The sequence below is a fragment of the Ochotona princeps genome, chromosome 5 (assembly GCF_030435755.1).
Source record: "Ochotona princeps isolate mOchPri1 chromosome 5, mOchPri1.hap1, whole genome shotgun sequence".
NCBI classification, from domain to species: Eukaryota; Metazoa; Chordata; class Mammalia; order Lagomorpha; family Ochotonidae; genus Ochotona; species Ochotona princeps.
Genome location: NC_080836.1, coordinates 76,443,907 through 76,463,427, shown reverse-complemented (window position 1 = coordinate 76,463,427; position 19,521 = coordinate 76,443,907). Strand labels below are relative to the sequence as shown.

At 43.8% G+C, this 19,521-nt stretch overlaps 1 protein-coding gene across 3 annotated transcripts in view; it reads left to right on the top strand.

The window, feature by feature from the left end:
- TRAK2 (trafficking kinesin protein 2) overlaps positions 1-19,521 on the top strand; it is a 68,741-nt gene that overhangs the window by 48,783 nt on the left and 437 nt on the right. For 2 of the 3 annotated variants that reach the window (XM_058664838.1, XM_058664837.1), the window contains 6 exons: positions 653-732; positions 1,015-1,218; positions 5,069-5,367; positions 6,518-6,784; positions 9,353-9,458; positions 9,815-12,135. In XM_058664838.1, the coding sequence (XP_058520821.1) occupies positions 653-732; positions 1,015-1,218; positions 5,069-5,367; positions 6,518-6,784; positions 9,353-9,458; positions 9,815-10,493 (1,635 nt within the window). In that variant the 3' untranslated portion in view covers positions 10,494-12,135. Of the gene's footprint in view, positions 1-652; positions 733-1,014; positions 1,219-5,068; positions 5,368-6,517; positions 6,785-9,352; positions 9,459-9,814; positions 12,136-19,521 lie in introns of those variants that run through there. The other variant, XM_058664840.1, reaches the window with a different exon arrangement.

Genomic DNA, 19,521 nt, shown 5'->3' with positions numbered 1-19,521 from the left:
TAAAAAATCCTGAGTTTATGGCAGATTTTGTAATGTTGGCTCGAAGAGTTATTTTAACAATCTGAGTCTTAAACTTTTATGTCCAATCCCATGAACTTTTTTTGGAAAACCAAAATTATACAGTTTAGTAGATTTTGATAAGGGTACAGGGCAGGACTTTAGTTTTTAAAATTTATTTTGAAATAATTTAAAATCCAGAATAGAGTTCCAGGAGTAGTACAAAGAACTCCCACATATCTTTCCCCTAGATCCCTCAGTGTTCTCATATATTACTATGTTTTCCATTGTCTTTCTTTTTTTTCTGGGCTGCTTAAGAGTAAGTTGCAAATAGACCCTGTTACTCCTTGGTCCTGAAGTATGTGCGTTTAAACATATACTATCTGGCTCCTACATAGGCACAGCACAGTTGTTCACATTAGGAAGTTGGCTTCATATAATACTAGAAGCTACAGGGACCATTCACTTTTTGCCAACTGTCCCAATAATGTCCTTTAAAGGATACATGCAATTAGGTTGTTTCAAAGTAGGACAGTATTTTTTATGTATATTTTTTTTTCCTTTTTAATAACATTGAACATACAGGATTGTAGAGACTCTGTTAATCCCTCTAAGGGTAATAATCACTTTGGGAATCTAAAATTCTTTTTCCTAGGAATCTCTGGCAGCTGAGATTGAAGGGACCATGCGTAAAAAATTGAGTTTGGATGAGGAATCCTCTCTCTTTAAACAAAAGTAAGTAAAAATCGCAATGTTGTCATTCAGCTATTGGAATGGAAATCAGAAAGCAACCTCAACCCGAAATAAACATTATGAGACTGAGCAGTGAGTCACGCAGTGTTAGCTTTTCCTCACAGTGTCCTCACTTGTGAGAGTTGTGTTGTTCAGATGTTTGCCTTGGACTGACTCCTTCTGAATTTTAGGGGCTGTTGAGGATGGCTGTGTTTCTAATGAATGCAGATAGTGTCAACAGTGCTGGTTGATGCTGATAGTAATGAATCCATCTCTACCCAACAGAGCCCAACAGAAGCGGGTGTTTGATACTGTCAAGGTTGCCAATGACACCCGAGGCCGTGCTGTCCCAGTCCCAGCTCTGCTGCCCATCCCAGGCTCCAACCGTTCAAGTGTCATTATGACAGCCAAACCTTTTGAATCTGGGTTACAGCCAACAGAGGGTAAAACACTCCTGAACCAAGGAAGCAACTCAGTGGAAATTCCAGGGTAAGCATCTCAGATCATGCAGTGATTGTGTGTTTCTTGTAGCACTGTCCCACCAGATCCATGTACTCAAATGCTAGCATTACAGCATACTGTACCAGGAAGGTTCTGGAGCTTTCTGGTTTTACTTTTAATGTTCTATATTGTCATTTGTAGAATTAGTCATAAAATTGAAACTGTTAAATTGCCACATGGGGTTCTGTGTGCTGTAACAAAGGACCTGGTTCCAGTCTAGGCTGCTCTGCTTCTGATCCAGCTTCCTGCCAATGTGCATCCTCTGAGGAAGCAGATGATGGCTCAGGAGCTTAGATCCCTGCCACTCATGTGGGAGACTTAGACTGAGTTCCTGACTTCAACCTGGCCTAGCCCCGGCAACTGTGGTCATTTAGGAAGTGATGATGAGAGATTTTTTTTCCCATCTGTCCCTCTGTCTCTTTTTGTTTGTGTTGCATGCAAAATGAAAATAAAAAATAAAATTTTTAGGAAATGCAACTTTCATAAAAATTTTTGGAGTAACTCCAACATTCCATTTCATTACCAGTTTGAGTTCTGTCTGGTCTACTTCCAATCCAGCTCCCTGCTGATATACCTGGGAAAGCAGCAACTCCTGGCTCAGTTGCTTGGCTCCTGCCACCCACATGGGAGACACAGGCAGAGTTCTAGGATTCTGCTTTCGGCCTGATGCAGCGCTGGGGGAGTGAACTAGCAGGTGGAAAACCTCTCTCTCCTTCTGTTTCTGTAATCCTACCTTTTAGATATATAAATAACTCTTTATAAAAAATTAGTTTTGGAGAGAAAATGCTATATTAAGTATATTCAAAATGGAGTTTGCATTTACTCAAAAATGCTTTATTATTTTCTTCTCTGGTGATACAAAGTTTGAGCCTAAAGCCTCATGTTCAGAGTTGAATTTATTGAAATGTTTTTGCTTATTGCCATAAAAGGTTCAGAGGAAAGTTTCTAATAAACTGTACTTCCTCAGATGCTTCAGTTCTTTGGGGATAAACAGTAAGTTTTAGTGTCTGTTGAGAATAACCAAGTTGTTCTTTTTAAATTTTATTTTTGATGATATTTACATCGATGATTAGGGTACAAAGAGTAGAGGATTAGGGGAAAGTGGATGAGACCATTGTTTCTAAATTTCCTTTTTCTTCTTCCTGTGTCTGGGGGAAGGGGAGAGATAAGGGGAGAAGCCGCACCCAGCCTCCCAGCTGCCTCAGTACCTGGGGATGGGGAATGGCCACCCGTGCCATCCCAGGGTCCCAGATGTGCATGCTCTGGGGGTTCTGCTCTGAGAGTTTTGATAGTTCTGAAATGCTGTACATGTTGCTGACCTAAAGATGAAGAAATCCTTCCACAATTCACCTTAGAGTCTGACATAGTTCATCTTAGAGGCTCCATATGCACAGATATTTACTGTCAACACTGACTGAGGTAGTTGACCAATTTGTTCTGCCCTCCTTCCTCTGCTATGGTACCAGATGTCCTCTGCAGGCCCCAATGGGCTGCCATAGCCTCCATGTGTCCACTGCTGCATCCAAGCCACTGAGGAAGCCCAGTTCTTACACATGCACTCCACAGTCAGACCACAGATTCTGTGATTCTCCCCATGGTTGGAGTCCAGAGATTTAGTTGTGGGGGATCCTTGTCTGAAGAAACCTTGTCTGAAGTGATCCCAGACCTGACTCTAGTGTGTACTTGCCAGTATGAGGTCCAGCTCAGTTTGTCACTCCCATCAGCCTATGCATATACTGGCAGTTGCAATTGCTTGGTCAGTTCTGTCTCCAGCCATGTTTTTTGTGTAAACCAGTGGATGTTGTGATCCAGCTCAGCCCTGCCCACCACACATTCGGCTCTTACATACACCAGCGGAACTACAGCCCAGTCGGAGTGACCCGCAATAACTCCCACCAAGCCTGCCCTCAGTCCTGGTTCCTGTGCTTGCCAATATGTGTGGCAGACTGGTCCAGTCTGTCCCACATCCCATCAGCTCTCAAGCACATCAGTGGGTATTGAAGCTTAGCTCAACTTAACCAACCCTACTATCTAGCCCACACGCATGCTGGTGGGTATCACTGCCTGACTAGCCAGGCCCGCCCGTACCCAGCCCTGGTTCTCATACTCACCAGTGGGAGTTGCACCCCATCAGAGAGGTCCTCAGTTTCCCCACTGGGCCTACTCCCAATTCCAGATCTTGCACTCTCCAGGTGCTTCTACAGTCTAGCTTGACAGTATTTGCCCCTAATCCCAGCACTTGACAACTGATGCTGCAGCAAAGCCCAACCATCCTGCACTTACACTGGCTCATGCATGCACAGGTGGATACAGTCGGTTACCCCCGCCTGGCTCTCCCCTTAACCCTGTTCACATGTAGGCCAACAGGTGTTGTAGTCCTGATTGGCCTAATCTGTCCCTAGTTCCAGTTCTCACACTCACCAGTAGGAGCAGTAGCCAGCAGGAGAGTCCCTGTAATCCTGTACTTGGTTTGCACTGCCCCACCCACTACTGGGTCTCATTTGTGCTGGCGGGTGCAGTGGTGAGGCAGTGGATACACTACCTCACCTCGGCATTTAACTGGTGGGTGCTGTAGCCTGGTTCAGCCTGGTCTGCCCCCAGTTCCAGCTTATCCTGGTGAGTGCTGCAGCCTTGTCCAGCCCAGCCAGCATCCAGTCCTGGCCCTAATATGAACTGGCTGGTATTGAGGCCTGACGTGGCCTGTCCTACACCCTGTCCTGGTTCTGTGATCTGCTAGTGGGCATTATGAACTAGCCCAGCCTGGTCTGTCCCCAGATATGACCCATACATATGCCGGCAGGTTCTGTAATCTGGCTTGGTCTGGGCTGCTCCCAGGTCCCCACGCATTACCACCGGTGCCATCCCACGGCCCCCTGCCAACCTGCATTCCCAGGCCCCCACGAGCCCGCCCACCCAGGTATGTTAGCCAAAAGGCCTATGCTCACCAGTACAAAAGGCCTCCTTAATTTCAATTTTGTTAAAACTTAGATTTATTGTTCTTGCATCTTTTTATTAATTCATTTCACTGAATTACACATGATTAGAATTTAAGTGGCATTATTGGAAAGCTAGCAGAAAGCCTTTGCACAGTGGATGTATGGTAGCTGAAAACCATCTTGCCCACCACATAAATCCTTCAGACTGGTTTTCTTTGGTAGCAGCTGGTCTCCTGTGGCCAACTGGTGCAGGCACAGAAGCCTGATGTGGTAATACTGCTGCACAGTTATCTCAGGAGAAAATCGGGAGCGTATTTGTTTGAAATCACACTCTACTTAGCATCAATGGCAGTACATCTTTTTAATACTAGTCATAAGATCCTCCTAATTTTGAAAATGTTGAAAATTTTAAAAATATGTGAAATACACTATAGTGTAATTCTTACTTTCTTTCAAATATTCGGAAATGTCCTTCAGGAATTCTGTGGCCCAAAGGTAATTTTTTTACATTTTAAAAAATTTTCATATTTTGAATTACTTTTTTTGCAGCTAATGTCATCTCTGAATTTAGTGGGTAGCATCTTTTTCTTTTTGCAGTAAGTAGAATAATGGTACTTTTTCAGTCAACGATAAATACCAGCAAAATATGATAGTTACTTTTGTGAGTAATATGAATTTACAGATGTTCATATATTTGTAAATAAGCTAAAAAAGTTAAGTCAACATAACAATAAAGTCCATTTTCCCTTTCTGAAGTCCTATGAAATGATCTATAAGAGTGAAATATGGTACCACTGTTTTGTTGTTGTTTCTGTATTGCTAGTAGTTAAGACCAGTCTCCTGAGCGCTCCCCCCTGACCCTGACAATCATGACCTAATCCATGGATATGACTTTCTCCCAGGGACTCGCAGGAAGGGGCCCAACCAGGACCCTCTGTAGACAGCGATTTGGCTACAGCACTTCACCGCCTTAGCCTGCGTCGGCAGAACTATTTAAGCGAGAAGCAGTTCTTTGCTGAAGAGTGGGAGAGGAAGATCCAGGTTCTGGCTGACCAGAAGGAAGGGTTTAGTGGCTGCCTCACCCCGACAGAGAGCGTTGCTTCTCTCTGCACTGACCAGTCGGAGATCACAGACCTGAGCAGTGCCAGCTGCCTTCGAAGTTTCATGCCAGAAAAATTGCAAATTGTCAAGCCCCTGGAAGGTAATACATCAACAAGAAACCTTTAAAAATTATTATCAACTGTGTGTTTCAGAGACTTTCCTTTCTTGGGAAATGAGATTTGTACCTAGGAACCTTATGAGCAGAAGGTAGGTTTACCATCCCTGATTCTCACAGTTGGGGTGATAGTCCCTGAGGTACTTAGCGGAAAATTAGTGAATGACGATTTATGCCTTCTCTAAGTCATGGATCAACAGTTATCTTCACTGACTGACTGATGTACAATATAAGGACAGGAGGAGAAGCCCGTTCCTACCCTGTGCTAAGGAATAGCAGTTAAGCAGGACGTGATTCCTGAAAATGATATAGAGCTCATTCTTCATTTCCATCTTCCTTTCCCAAAAGAATTATTTACCCAAGAGACATAATTGACTTAGAGGTATATATATGTGTATATTTTTCCTTCCACCCACTCAAGTTCTGTTTCATTTTGTTTGCTGTTTGTTCTCTTGTTAAGATAGAACTTGGATTCAAAATAGAAGTGTCTTATTTTTTTTACAGAACATTCCTAGTTTTCGAATGAGTCTTTGTCATTATCATAAAAGAGTTCTGCAATGAACAAAATTTTGAGTAGATAACCTGTTATAAGGACCCTAAAACTCAGTGCTGCTGTAACTTGCTAATCTATGCAGGTATTTATTAGAATTGGCACCTTTAGCTCCAGTTGTGATTCCAGCTTCCTGTTAATGTGCGCCCTTGGAGGTATCAGGTGATGACTCAAGTGCTTAGATCCCTGCCACCCGTATGAGAGACTCCTGGCTCGAGCCTCGGCCAGTCCTGGCTGGTGTGAGCATTTGTATCAGTAATGGAAGATCTTTCTCTGTGTTGTCTCTTTCAAGAGAAGTTTTTGTTGTTGTTGTTTTATTTTTAATAAAAATTAGTTTTTTTGCTTATTCAGAACATCCTTTATGAAGTTACTTTTGAAGACATTTTATTCACAGCTTCAACATACTGTCATTTTTCCACAGAGAACATACACTTGCAAATTTTGCCAAAATGCTAAGAACAAATAATTATTTTTGTTACCAGCACTGTTTTTATGACATGTACAATTTTAGCTTTTTCAAAATCTAATAGTTATGGGAAATATAAGCAGGCCTTTTCCCTTTTTGTCTCTGTCTTGCATACTCAGGATCTCAAACACTGCATCATTGGCAGCAGCTTGCTCAGCCACATCTGGGAACCATTCTGGATCCACGTCCAGGCGTCATCACTAAAGGCTTTAGCCAGGTGCCCAAGGATGCCGTCTATCACATCTCTGATTTAGAAGAGGATGACGAGGAGGGCATCACTTTTCAGGTTCAGCAGCCTCATCAAGAAGAACAGAAGCCTTCGATATCCGAGCCAATAACAGGGATCTTCCTACCACCCGTCACCTCAGCCAGTGGGCCAGTGGCAGGTAAGGAGTGTAGTCTGATATCCAGTAGTACTTATCTGCTATTTGGTCAGCCAGTTAGCTGTCTGTTCTCAAAGCCCAGTTAGCTGTCTGTTCGCAGAGCTCACTGAAGTGCCCTCAGTCATGAATGTAAGGTAATGAAAATCTGCAAGTACCTTCATTGTGGTATAATGGGTTAAGCTACTATTTAAAATGCCAGTTTAATTCCAAATGAGTACCACTAGAAATTCTGACTGCTCCACTTCCAATCCAGCTCCCTGTTAATACACCAGAGAAAACAGCAGAAAATGGCCTAAGTGTTTGGGCCCCTGCTACCTGTATCGGGGGAGATCCAGATGAAGCTCCTGCAAATGCCAACCCAGTGATAAGCAAAAAGTCTCCTCCATCTTGGCGTTACTGTGATAGTAGTTTTCACCTGTGGGCTCTGCACAGACCAACCACACTGTGGTTATTTTGTTGTTTTGTTTTGTTTTTGCTTATGTATTTATTTCTTTAAGGATTAAATAAAGGATTATTTGTTTAATTAATTTGTAAGACAGAAAGAATGAGCCAAACTCAAGAGTAAGAAAGAAGACGGAATATGCTGGTTAACTCCCACAGTGCCTGCAGTGGTTCTTGGTTGGGGCACAGCCTGGGAGCCAGGAGCCCAATCCAAGTATTTCATGTGGGTGACAGAAACTTTATCACTAGAGCCATTACTGTTGGTTCCCAAGGTCTACATGGTTCGTTTGCAGGAAGCTGGAATTGGGAGCAGCAGCAGGACAACAAATGTAGGCGCTATGAAACAGGTGTTGTAACATGGAGAGTCAAGACATATAGCAAAGTTCTAGCTTGAATTTCAGCTGTTCCACTTCTTTTTTTTTTATTAATTATTTTGCATTATGTGACAGTTTCATAGGCTCTGGGAATCCCCCCACCCCTCCCCACGCCCCTCCCCCCTGGTGGATTCCTCCACCTTGATGCAGTATTACAGTTCAAATTCAATCAAGATTCTTTCCTTGCAAACGTATACCAAGCATAGAGTCCAGCTACTTATTGTCCAGATGGGTTGAACAGTTTCTTGGGGAGACCATTTCTGGTCCGAAGTTAGAGCTGGTAGAATATCGTCCCAGTCAATTAAGAGTCCCAGTATAACATCAACAGCAATTTGCAACATTATGGAATTGACATGGTTTTGAGTAACCAGTATGTTAAAAAAAAAAAAAGCAAGTTCTTAATGATCTATGATTAGATCATTGACATTTCAATTTTAGTTTATATACAGGACCGGCTGCTATATACCTTAAAATGGCTATAAGGTACCATTCAGCTGTCTCGTGTCTATTTCATTTTAGTATTTAGCCATTTGTTGTGTTGAAGTATAATTTTGCTGATCTTGGCAGATTTTAGGATAATCTAGACTGGCTTGTAACTCTAACAAGACATTTGTCGACAAGTAAGGTACAGAACATTTTTTTTTTGGGGGGGGGGTGCAGGAAAATCCCCAACACCACGGTGAGGAGTGACTAGTCTTTGTGTCCCACCCAGCGAGGCATGAGCTGCTCCACTTCTAATCCAGCTTTCCGCTAATGCATTTGGGGAGGCAACAGTTGGTGCCCTAAATACTTGGGACCCTGAAGCCCACATTGCTGACCCTGCTGAAGTTCCAGGCTCCTGGCTTCAGCCTGGACTAGACCCTGCTCTTGCAGCCATTTGGGTAATGAAATAGCTGATTAGAAATCTCTCTCTCTCTCTCTCGCTCTCTCGCTCTCTCGCTCTCTCGCTCTCTCACCTTTTGTGTGTGTGTGTGTGTGTGTGTGTGTGAGAGAGAGAGAGAGAGAGAGAAATTCTTCCTTTTAAATGAATCTCAAATAAAAACAAAAATCCAGGCACTTTGATGTAGGACATGGGCATCTTAATTTGTCACCTAACTGTTATGGCAACAGCAACCCTAATCACTGGAGGGACTCAACTGGCTCATCTTCCACCTGCAAGTGCTGGCATCCCATATGGGTGCCAATTTATGTCCTGGCTACTCCACTTCCCATCCAGCTACCTGTTTGTGGCCTGGCCCAATTCCTTGGAACCCTGCACCTGTGTGGAAGACCCAGAAAAGCTCCTGGATCCTGGTTTTGGATCAGCTCAACTCTGGTTGTTGTGGCCATTTAGGGAGTAAACCAGCAAATGGAAGATCTTTCCCTCTATTTCTGCTTCTCTCAGTACATCTGCCTTTACAATGAAAATAAATAAATCTTTTTTTAAAGAGAGAAAGAATCACTAGAGTACGTGGTTTGACTAGATATGTTGAATGACTAGATACTGAGTTTTAAAATTTTGTTTCCTCAAAAGGTATCTTTCTTTAATTTCTGAGCTATTTTAATACCTTCTGGTTTATAGTTTTAAAGTATTAAAGGATTTACTTCTATTAACCGGTTTATATTACACAATATTTATGTTTTCGTTCGAGGATTTTTAGTACAGAAGCCATGATTAATGCTGAATCATTAATACTGATTCGTAGCAGTGAACTTCTTACATTATTAATCTAGTCTCTCAATTTTGTGTTTGATTCCCTACAACCTGCCCTTCCAGTTGCAACCTCAAACCCAGGAAAGTGTCTGTCCAGCACAAACTCGACTTTCACCTTCACCACTTGCAGAATATTACATCCCTCGGACATCACTCAGGTCACCCCCAGGTAGGGCTGTCTGGGACATCAGGACCTCACTTTTTTTCTCCATTACATCTTCACAAGTTACTTTGATTCTTGTCATAAAACTTAGCTGCATTTCCACAGACCTGTTTTAGAGTTAAAATTTAACAGTTAACAAGACCATGGTAACCTTTATCATAGCCTATGGAAAAGAAATATATTTCAATAATTAATGACTTAGTTATAAATTAACCAATCAGTGTTTTCACCTTTTAGATCTGCCCCACAGGGTGCAGTGACAGATATGTTGCCAGTCCCCCTCTACATCCTCAGGTTAACTGCTAGCAGTAAATACTAGCTTTTTATCCCTAACGCTCTGTCCCACCATCTTTCTTTGCAAGTGCTGGGTTCCTAGCATTGTCCTGCGGAAGCAGCAGTGCTGCTGCATCTAGCACGGCTAGGAGTTCTCCGGCCATGTCCTACAGACTGAGCACCGGCGAGTCCGTCAGCAGCCGGCGGGATTCCACCATCACCCTCAGCAGCACCGTGAGCCTGGCCAAGCTCTTGCAGGAGCGAGGCATCTCCGCCAAAGTGTACCGCAGCCCGCTGGCCGAGAACGCCCTCCTCCAGCCTCTCCCTAAAGCCCTGGCCGTCCCCTCCACGCCCCCCAACTCACCCTCTCACTCACCTCGTTCCTCCCCACTGCCCTTTGAACCCCGTGCACATCTTGCTGAGAACTTTTTGGCCTCCCGACCAGCTGAAACATTCCTGCAGGAGTTGTACGGATTGAGGCCTGCCCGAAACCCTCCGGACGTGGGCCAGCTCAAGATGAACTTAGTGGACAGGCTGAAAAGGCTGGGGATCGCCAGGGCAGTCAAGGCCCCCAACGCCCAGGAGAGCAGGAAAAGCCAAGAGGCAGAAATGGGTCTTCGGAAAGTAGACTCAGCTGTGTATTTCAATTCAGGCAGCAATCTTCTGGGTGGACTGAGGAGGAATCAGAGTCTTCCCGTCATGGTGGGGGGCTTCGGCACCCCGGTTTGCACATCCTCCCCAAAAATGGGAATCCTGAAGGAGGACTGAGGCTGTGCAGTTAACTGACCTCTTTTACAAGCTAGCACATGAAGGATGTGATGCACTGATACACGCGGTCTGGTTGAACTTGAGAGAAGAAGAATGTTGAAAAAGGGTCGTGGATGTGGGGAGGGCGCAGCGGAGGGGTGGAAACCGAATTGAACTGAAGTCTAAGGGACAAAGTCTGGCAAACTGAGAGTGTAAATGTATGGGCAGCGATTGGAGGCAAGACAGACTATACACTCCTGAAGCTGAGTTTTCATGTCTTGGAAACTCAAAGTTAAAGAAGTCAAGTATACCAGAAATCCTGAACTTGCTGTCATGTTCATTGCCAGTAAGCAGCAGGGAGAACCCAGCTTAGAAAAATGGGAAGAGAAAAGCCGCAGCTTGGATTGTGCTTCCTGGAAAGCTGTTCTAAGGGTTTGGCAGGTCAGCTCAGTGTGTCACTAGGACAGAGACAAGACAGCTTCATAAGGGTTCCCTGCTGATGCATCCAGAAACTGGGGTGCCCACAGCTTTAGCAAAACCAGGAACGATGTCTTTCCCTTACAGCAGAAGTGGAAAATCCCTTTGTCTTTTCTGTTTTCAGGCTACTGGGCCATTGGGAACCAAAACACCACTCAAATCCTTTTTAATTTAGGATGAATAAAATTTCATTTTTTAAATTTGTATTTTTATACAATAAAAAAAAATGTGGCCCTGACTTATTTTAAGAAGGAAAATAGGGGCGGGTTGGTACCAAGGAAACATGTTTTTAGACTGTTGTGCATAAACACAGTAACCAAGGAATACAAACCTAATTGCATATCTATTAAGTTTCCTTGGATGCTAGAGGGGGTTAAATCAGAAGTGCAATCAATAGGAATTAGGAGTTACGTGTATTTATGTATGTAATTTTTTTTTATAAAGAAAGTTGGTCACAACTAATTTTTTTCCAAAGTGCACCTTGCAGATTTTTAATTAAAGATGATGTGTATTTGCACAGAATTCTCAGGCACATTAAATTATTATAAAGTGAAGTAAAACCCAGGTGCTTGCTTTTTTTTCTAATATTATTATAATCTGCCTTGTTCTTAATATCTGTAGAATTAGTGAATGAACATTGTAGTGGACAAGTCAAACTTCTTTCTGCTCCCCCACTGCCTGCCCAGCACTCTGGGATGGCCAGGTAAGAATCTGGAGTGAGGAGTCGGTGGTGTGATGCAAGGTGATGGATTAGGCAGGAATGGATCTATCAGTTACCAGGGTCTGCTCCTCATCAGACAGCATGGTGTTATGCAGCAAGGACAGTTCCAAAAGAAATGCCCTTATAGATCATCCATGATAGGCGCGAGATGTAAGGGGCCACATCCTTTGCTTATGAAAATGGAAGGCATGTTACTTAATCTTTTCAGTGCTTTGTTCACGAATTCTTTGCTCCTTTGTCCTGACTTAACTGAAATCAACCTGCTGAAGGATTCTGGGCTCTGACTCCTCTGGTTCCCATCAATACCTCTATTCCCAGGCCAGGGGAGGGCCTTCCTCTCGCCTCTCAAGGTACTCTCCCTGCCTGAAGAAAAACTCGTGTACAGGAAGTGGTAAGAATGTGTGAGTTGTCCAAACTTTTTAGAATCTTTTAATAATAAACATCTCCTCAATGAAGAGCTCCAAAGCAAGAGTAAAAGTATCACTACCCTTCGCTTCTCTTCCCTCAGCCATGCTGAGATCAGAAAAGTCTCTCTCTGTCACATACACACACACACACACACTCACACACACACTCCCAGAGATCTCAGCAGGTGTCTACAGAACAGAAATGTCCATGAAGGGAGCAGATATTAAACAGAATTCCCTAAATATTCCAGACCACTTTTGGAAAAAAAAAAATAGGCATTTTAATTTGTACATGAACTCTGGGTGCTTACTTCAGCTCACTTTATAAAGCTTTGTGTTTGTTCCCTGACGAAGTCATCTTCCTGTTGACACGCACAGTTTCAAAAAAAAAAATCAGGAAGTAGGAAAATGCAAGACCGGAGAGTAGTATAAAGTGTTAAATTATCAGATTTATATATTTTTATAAATAGTTATAAATTAAGCTAGATTTTGTAGGGTTCTGTATTGAGTAGAGTTTGTATACTTTTCTATGATCAAGTTCTGTGATCCAGGCCTATCACTCTGGAGGCGGAGTGGGAGAAACAGCAGAGAGACATAAGCACATCTGAATAATAACCAGGTCTTTGAAAATGATGTTCCACCAAAAGCGCAATGAATTGGATACTGGCACGTGATCATCTCTAGAGCCGAATCCTGCCTTCAGATTGGGTGTTGCTGTCTTCGAGGTTTCCACCTCAAGTCATTGATGGTACAACCTGAGAATCTCTTGTCACACAACTGCCGTGAAGTATGATAAGGACTGAAGCCACGCAGCCACTTCCTCCTCAGTATGTCTGTTATGCTTTGGTACACTTTGCGGTGCGACCTGCAGTAACCACTGTATATGTTCTTCATGAAGGTTTTCCATGATTGTACCTCAGGTATTTCTGAGCAGCCTGTTTTCTTATAGGAGGCATTGTCTTTGTGAGCTCATAATTAAATGTTCACAATCACGAAGATGCCACATTTTATGTAAATAGTCTGCAGTGTGGGTCTTTACAGAGAAGTTCATCACCATTATTTGTCATTTTTTAAAAAGTTTTCTGCTGTATATCTTTGATTTACCATAAAAGAATGAAGTCCATCACCATTGTTAACGTCGTTTTTGTGTGTTATGCTGATGTCCTTGATTTTGGCGTCAGTGAGCAGCCTTTGGCAGTGGAAGAAACAAGCCTGTGATAGCTTGCAAGAGCTATTCTCTGTGAAAGATGTAGTTTGCCCAGCCTCATAGACCATTCACCTGTGTACTTAGTACTCTGGGATGGGACTGGCATGGAATCTGATGCCCAGGACGAGGGCTCTTGGTGTCATAGTCCCACTCGCTCTCTGATGCCTGATGCGTGTGGGTCTGTGCACCTCATACAGTGCAGTAGCTGTGCTGTATGGCACTGAGTGGGCACAGCCCCCAGGCGTGGGCACAAGGGCCCTCTACCCGGGCCAGCCAGGGAAGCACTGGCATTTGCTATTTGGGACTTGACCTTGTCAAGCAACACCTCCCTTTGCTTTGTTAAATGTAAAGCAGATAATAAACCTGAGTAGCTTCTTAACTTGGCATTTGTCTCCCTGTGTTTTCTTCCCAACCCTTTGCACTGATAATCCAGCACCAAGCCTTTCTTTACCCTCACGTTGGTTTTGGTTAGAAAAACCTCTGTCAATCAGCACATACAAACCACTTAATAGTTGTAATTAGTAAGTATATATTATTTTTGGCAACACCCCTTCACATTTGTGCAGGATTGGTATAAGAACACCTCCCCACACATGGAGAAAAGAAAAATTTGCAGATACTCAAATCTCCTCTATAAAATGTCATGGTATCCAACACATCCTCTTATATACTTTAAATGATTCTGTATAATTTATAATAATGTAATGTAATTGCTGTATAGAGAGCTGTGATATGGTATTGTTTAGGCAAGAGTGACAAGAAGAAAAACCTGTGCATGGTCACTACAGATGCATTTTTTAAAAATACTTACTTGAAAGAGTTACAAAGAGAGGGTGCTCCTCCATCACTGGTTTCACTCCCCAAGTAACTGCAGTGACCTAGACTGAGCCAGGCCAAAGCCAGGAGCCTCATCCTGCTCCACATGGGTGGCAAAGGGTCAAGCACCTAGGCCATCTTCTGCTGCTTTTCCCAGGTCACTCTCGGGGCTGAATGGGAACTGGAACATGTGGGACATAGACTGACACCCATGTGGGACACTGGCTTTGCAGGTGGTGGCCGTGCCACAGCTTGTATTTGGCTTTTAGCCACTCCTCATTTGGAGGATCGGCTTCTGCTTCTTGATTATTATCATTCTGTATTTCTTATTTTTATTTGAAAATTAGAGAGATCTTCCATCTTCTGGGTCTCTCTGCAAATACCTCCAACACCTGGAACTGGCCCAGACCAACGCCAGGAATCTGGGACTTCATCCACAGCTGTCCACGTGGATGGTAGGAAACCAAGGACTTGGGCCATGAGATGTGCATTAGCAGCAGGCTGGAGTCAATGTCTTTTCCACTGTGCTTACTGGCTGCTCCCTTGGGATAAGAGTCTTGGCCCTGCTCCTAATTTCAGCTTCTTGTGAAGGAACTCCAGCTCACAGGCAGCAGATGATGAGTAATTGGCAAACTGCCACCAACATGGGAACACTGGGCTGAATTCCTGGCTCCTCAGCTTCTGGCGAGTGAACTAGTAGATAGGAGATCTGTTTATCTCTGCCTCTCAGTCTTTTTTTAAGTAAATGATATGTGAATATAAAATTTTACTTGGTAAACAAACTCAAATATCTATTCTGTTGGCAATGGACTTGACTTCGCAATTGATTAGTCAATTCATTTGCTTATTCTCTTGGTAATATCTTGTTTTAAGCTCTGAAAATCTGTCTCCATCATAGTGGTTGGGGTTGTAGCAGCCGTTATGCAGCCATGAGGCTTCCCTCGGCTGCCCCCTGAGGCTGGCGTAGCAGGTGGAAAGAACCTGGTTTTCCAGGGACATTGCTGAGTCTGCAACAACTTTGATCACACCACCTCCAGACATATTCCATGAAGTCAATGAGCCACATACAGTCAAGAAACAGCTTTATATAGTCTAACTATATGTGGCCCACCCTGTGAGGACCCCTGTCACGAATGCTGTTGTTCCCTTGGCTTCATCCAGCACCTCTTGCCTCACAAGACGCCCCCTCCCTGTGTGCTCACCCTCACTGCCCTGGCTTGAGATTTTGTCCCCTCTGAGGACTGCTAATTCTGTCTGTACCCTACATTCTCCCTTTAAATTTCCAAAACAAATAAGATCTCCTATACATACACTTGGATGTCCCCCCTGGGACTTCAACATATCCAGAACTGAACTCACAATCTCTCCATTCGAACTGTTGGTCCCCCAGACTTTCCCATTGCAGTACATTGGCACCGCCCTCTAATGAGCTGCTCAAGCTCAAAACCCAGGTGCCATGACCTCATCCTTTCCCACACTCTGGCATCCAGCCAATCACCAAGTCCCACTGCACCTTCCCATGTGTCCCCACAGCTGTGCCCTCAGTCAAACCAGCCTTTTGCTCTCATCTGGACCACTGGCACAGACGGGTTTGTTGGCATCTTTGCCTCTGTCTTGGGTCTCTTGACTATTTCTCTGCTTTGAGGCCACTTTCTGAGATGCAGATCTAGTTGGATCCCTTCTCTGATGTAAGAGTAATTCCTGCAGCACACTCCCACTGCATCTGATGAGTAGATTCATTGTGCCTTTCTTGAACTTGGGATGGGCTTTGCTATTAGTCTCCAAGCTCTATCGAGCACAAGAACTGGGGTAAATATGCACACCTAGCATGCAGCAGACAGCAAGTGGGAGGCTGCAGGGATGGGCAAGTCCATAGCAGTGTCTTGTCAAGTGTGGCTCATGACCCATCTGCAAATCATGAAGTCATTCTAGTGCATCAGCTGCAATTTAAAGAAGAGAAAGAAATGCAAAAGCAATTCTAATACAAGCAATAAGGAGACTATTTCATGAAACCTTTATGATACAATGTGCAAAGTATATCTTGCCATGAGTTAGAATTCTACAGTGAAAAAAAAGCAGTCAGATTTTGAAAAAAAAAATCAGAAACCCTAGGTAACTGAAAGAGACTTACACCCTGGAAATCTGTACTGTAAGTAATTTCAAAGTATTCAAGGAGAAACTGCCTACTGTGGAGTCCCAGATTTATGTAAGCAAATGACAGAGGGGTTAAAATCCATACAGCCCAGCTTGGTGACTCTTGCCACAGGCCAACTAAGTCCAGGAGTGCTGTTTAGTCCCAGAAGTTCTTTCTCTGAAAACACTCCATGAGCCTACCAGTGTCTCGTGGCTGATGATGAGAGGGCAGACAGCATGAGTGTGCATTCCTGGTGGGGACGGTGGTCACAGAGGTGGCTGGCTAGGGTCCAACCCTCTCACTTTAAGAGCTGAGTGCCCCGAGCCAATGAGGAGCTGCGATTCTGTTCCCATGACAATAAGATAAACAAATTGTGACGAACCTCACAATTCAGGTCCAAGTCAAGGGAGTCTGGAGAGGTGACTTCCTCCTCCAGTCTGACGTTGGCTGCATATTCCAAGCGACTCCAAGGGAAGGGGAATTCATGTTCGAGCCCGTTCAGCCTTTGCAGAAGCCTTCAGCTGGGTCGCCTAGAAGTCTGTCTCTCAGCTCTAGACACACTGTGGAGTTTCTACTTTAGCATTCAATGTCCACTAAAATCTTGAGTTCTCCCACTTTGGGGTTAAATAGAAAATGAACTCTGGTTTTGTGCGGAAGGCGAATAGTTTCTCTATGACACTGTGATTTCTTTGAGATTCAGCTTGAGAAGCAACTGCATGGAAAAAGCACATCTTTGGGGCACCCAAGGTAAGCTCTTTGGAAAAGATGTTTCGTATAACTGTTTTCCAGTTGATTATTCACACCAACCATGACTTCTCTGAAGATTCTATTGGCCACCGGTGACTTCAGCATCCCCAACTGTCACCGGCAGCCTGTTGGGCCGCAGGTAAAGTCATCAGGGAGACACGCAGCAAAGGAGAATGATTTCTTGCACACACACGTTTATAGATACAAGGGATACTGAGCCACTGCAAATGCAGATTTACTTGTACTGAGATGAAAGTATCTCCTACATATACTGTTACAGAAAACAACAAGATGCAGCATGAGATGCAAATGTTCTCATTCACATAAAGATCCAATGCTTTACTATTCACAGTAAATATTAAATTAGAAGGGTGCTCCCCCACCACCCCAGAGCAACACTGGTTGCCTCTGGGGACAGTACAGGAAGTCAGGGGCTGATGCTTACTTGCTACACATAGTCAACTGCTGAGATATCACCACACCGACCAATAAATGGCCATTACCCAAGCCCTCCAATCCGCCCCGGCACTGCCAGATGCCCTCGGTGATTCAGCAGCTAAGAGGAGAAGTGTCTGGCTGGGTTTGGAAGCAAGGCTATTTTCACACTCCACAGCTCCTGTCTGTGCTGATTATTAAATAGGGCTGTCTCACTGGTTGTTGAACGTTTTGAATATCGCCTCTGTGGGTGTTCAGAGGGAGCAGCCTTGGCTTTTAAAGAGCAACAGAATACACAGCAAGGCATGTGTAATGTGGCGGGGTGGGGTAGACAACCTGGAGTTCATCAGTACAAACCTGGGTGAAAGTGCAAATGGGTACATCCACAGAAGAGAAATTCACATGGTCCTGACTCAGAGATCTCAAATTGGTTTTAAAGACTGGGTTTCAAACGGTCTTGGTGTTGGCAGAATGAAATGGGCAAGGATGTATTGGAGAGTAGCCACACATTTCTGTGCAGACTAGGATGAGTTTATTGTACTCCTCTTCCTACTTTGCCATGTTAGAAATTTCTCCATAGAAAAAACTTAAATTTAAAATCTGATGACACACATTTACAGCTACATTACTGACATTTGTTGAAAACAAAAAAATATATTTAGGACAAAAAAGTTTGGTTTGGTGCCATTTACTGAAAAACTATATAAATCCTTTAGAGAGAATTCTGGAAAATGATCTATAAAATATTCTTGGGACTCATCTCCAGGTGTTGCTACTTTCTACTTCCTTAGGCCTTTCTGTAATTATTTTTAAGAAATTTTTGAAGAATTTATTTTTATTTGGAAGGTAGATTTATAGAGAGAACAGAGAGAAAGACCTTCCATTGGCTGGTTCACTCCCCAAGCCACAGTGGCCAAAGCTGAGCATTCCAAAGCAAGAGCTACTTGCAGGTCTCCCATGCGGGTGCAGGGTCCCAAGGCTTCAGGCTGTCCTCCACTGCTTTCTCCAGGCCACACTCAGGGAGCTGGAAGGGAAGTAGAGAAGCTGGGACATGAACTGGTGGCCATAGACATCCCAGTGCTTGTAGGTGGAGGATTAACTGAGTCATCGTTCTGGTCGCTGCTACACAGACACAGACACACACACACACACACACACCTTTCCTCCCCAAATAGCAGAAATAGAATCTTCATTGCAAAAAGCCACTGTTGGGTTGAGAGTGTTCTTACGTTAAATTCCCAATTGCTGAGAACCCACTGTGTGCTCCGGGCTTTCCTGATGTGGTCTCATACGAAATGCACAGGCATGGGCTCCATTTGCTGATGAGGAAACTGGGCCTCAGAAAAGCAAAAATACATGCTGTGTGGTCCCACACAGAGAAACAGGCACCTCTCTATGTCATGTCAGACCCTTGACAAAAGAATTGGCTTTGGCATAAGCCCTCTTGGCCAGCACGTAGTCCAGGATCTCTTACGCTGAGTGCCTTAGTTTTTGTGCCAAACATACATAAAAGTACTTCACAAAGTTCATGGAAATGGAATTAAAAGATAAATTATTTTTAGTGTGAAAAAACTGAAATGTATGCATTTTTTCATAATATGCATTTTCCATAATTCTTTAGACATACATCCCCTGTATAACATTGACTTTTCTGGCTCTTGTGAAACGGACACACTTTTATTCTTGTACCATCATGTTAGGGAGGTTCCACAAACAGGAAAAGCAACGCACAGGGCCTCACGCTCATGTTTCTCTGATATCTGCTTTTGCAGATCCTCCTCGAGGGGTTTGGTTTGTGTGGAATCACAGAGCAATCTCTCCTCTGTAATTCAGAAGGTGCCCAGCAATGAGGACCTGTGAAATTCACTTGTGCTGTTGTTTGAGGAACAGAGCTAATTTTCCAGAAAGTTCCATGAAGGATTCACTGTTGGGATTTCTCTTCACGTCGTTAAGAGCCTGATAGCAGGGCAGGGCTTTGGGAGTCCCGGCACTTAGATTTGCTTCTAAACCTGCAACTTGCTTCTTTGACTTTGCCCAAGTGTAAGACTGTGACAGCCATCATTGAGTACTTATTGTGTCCCTGGCCCACAGTAAGCTCTCTGTTA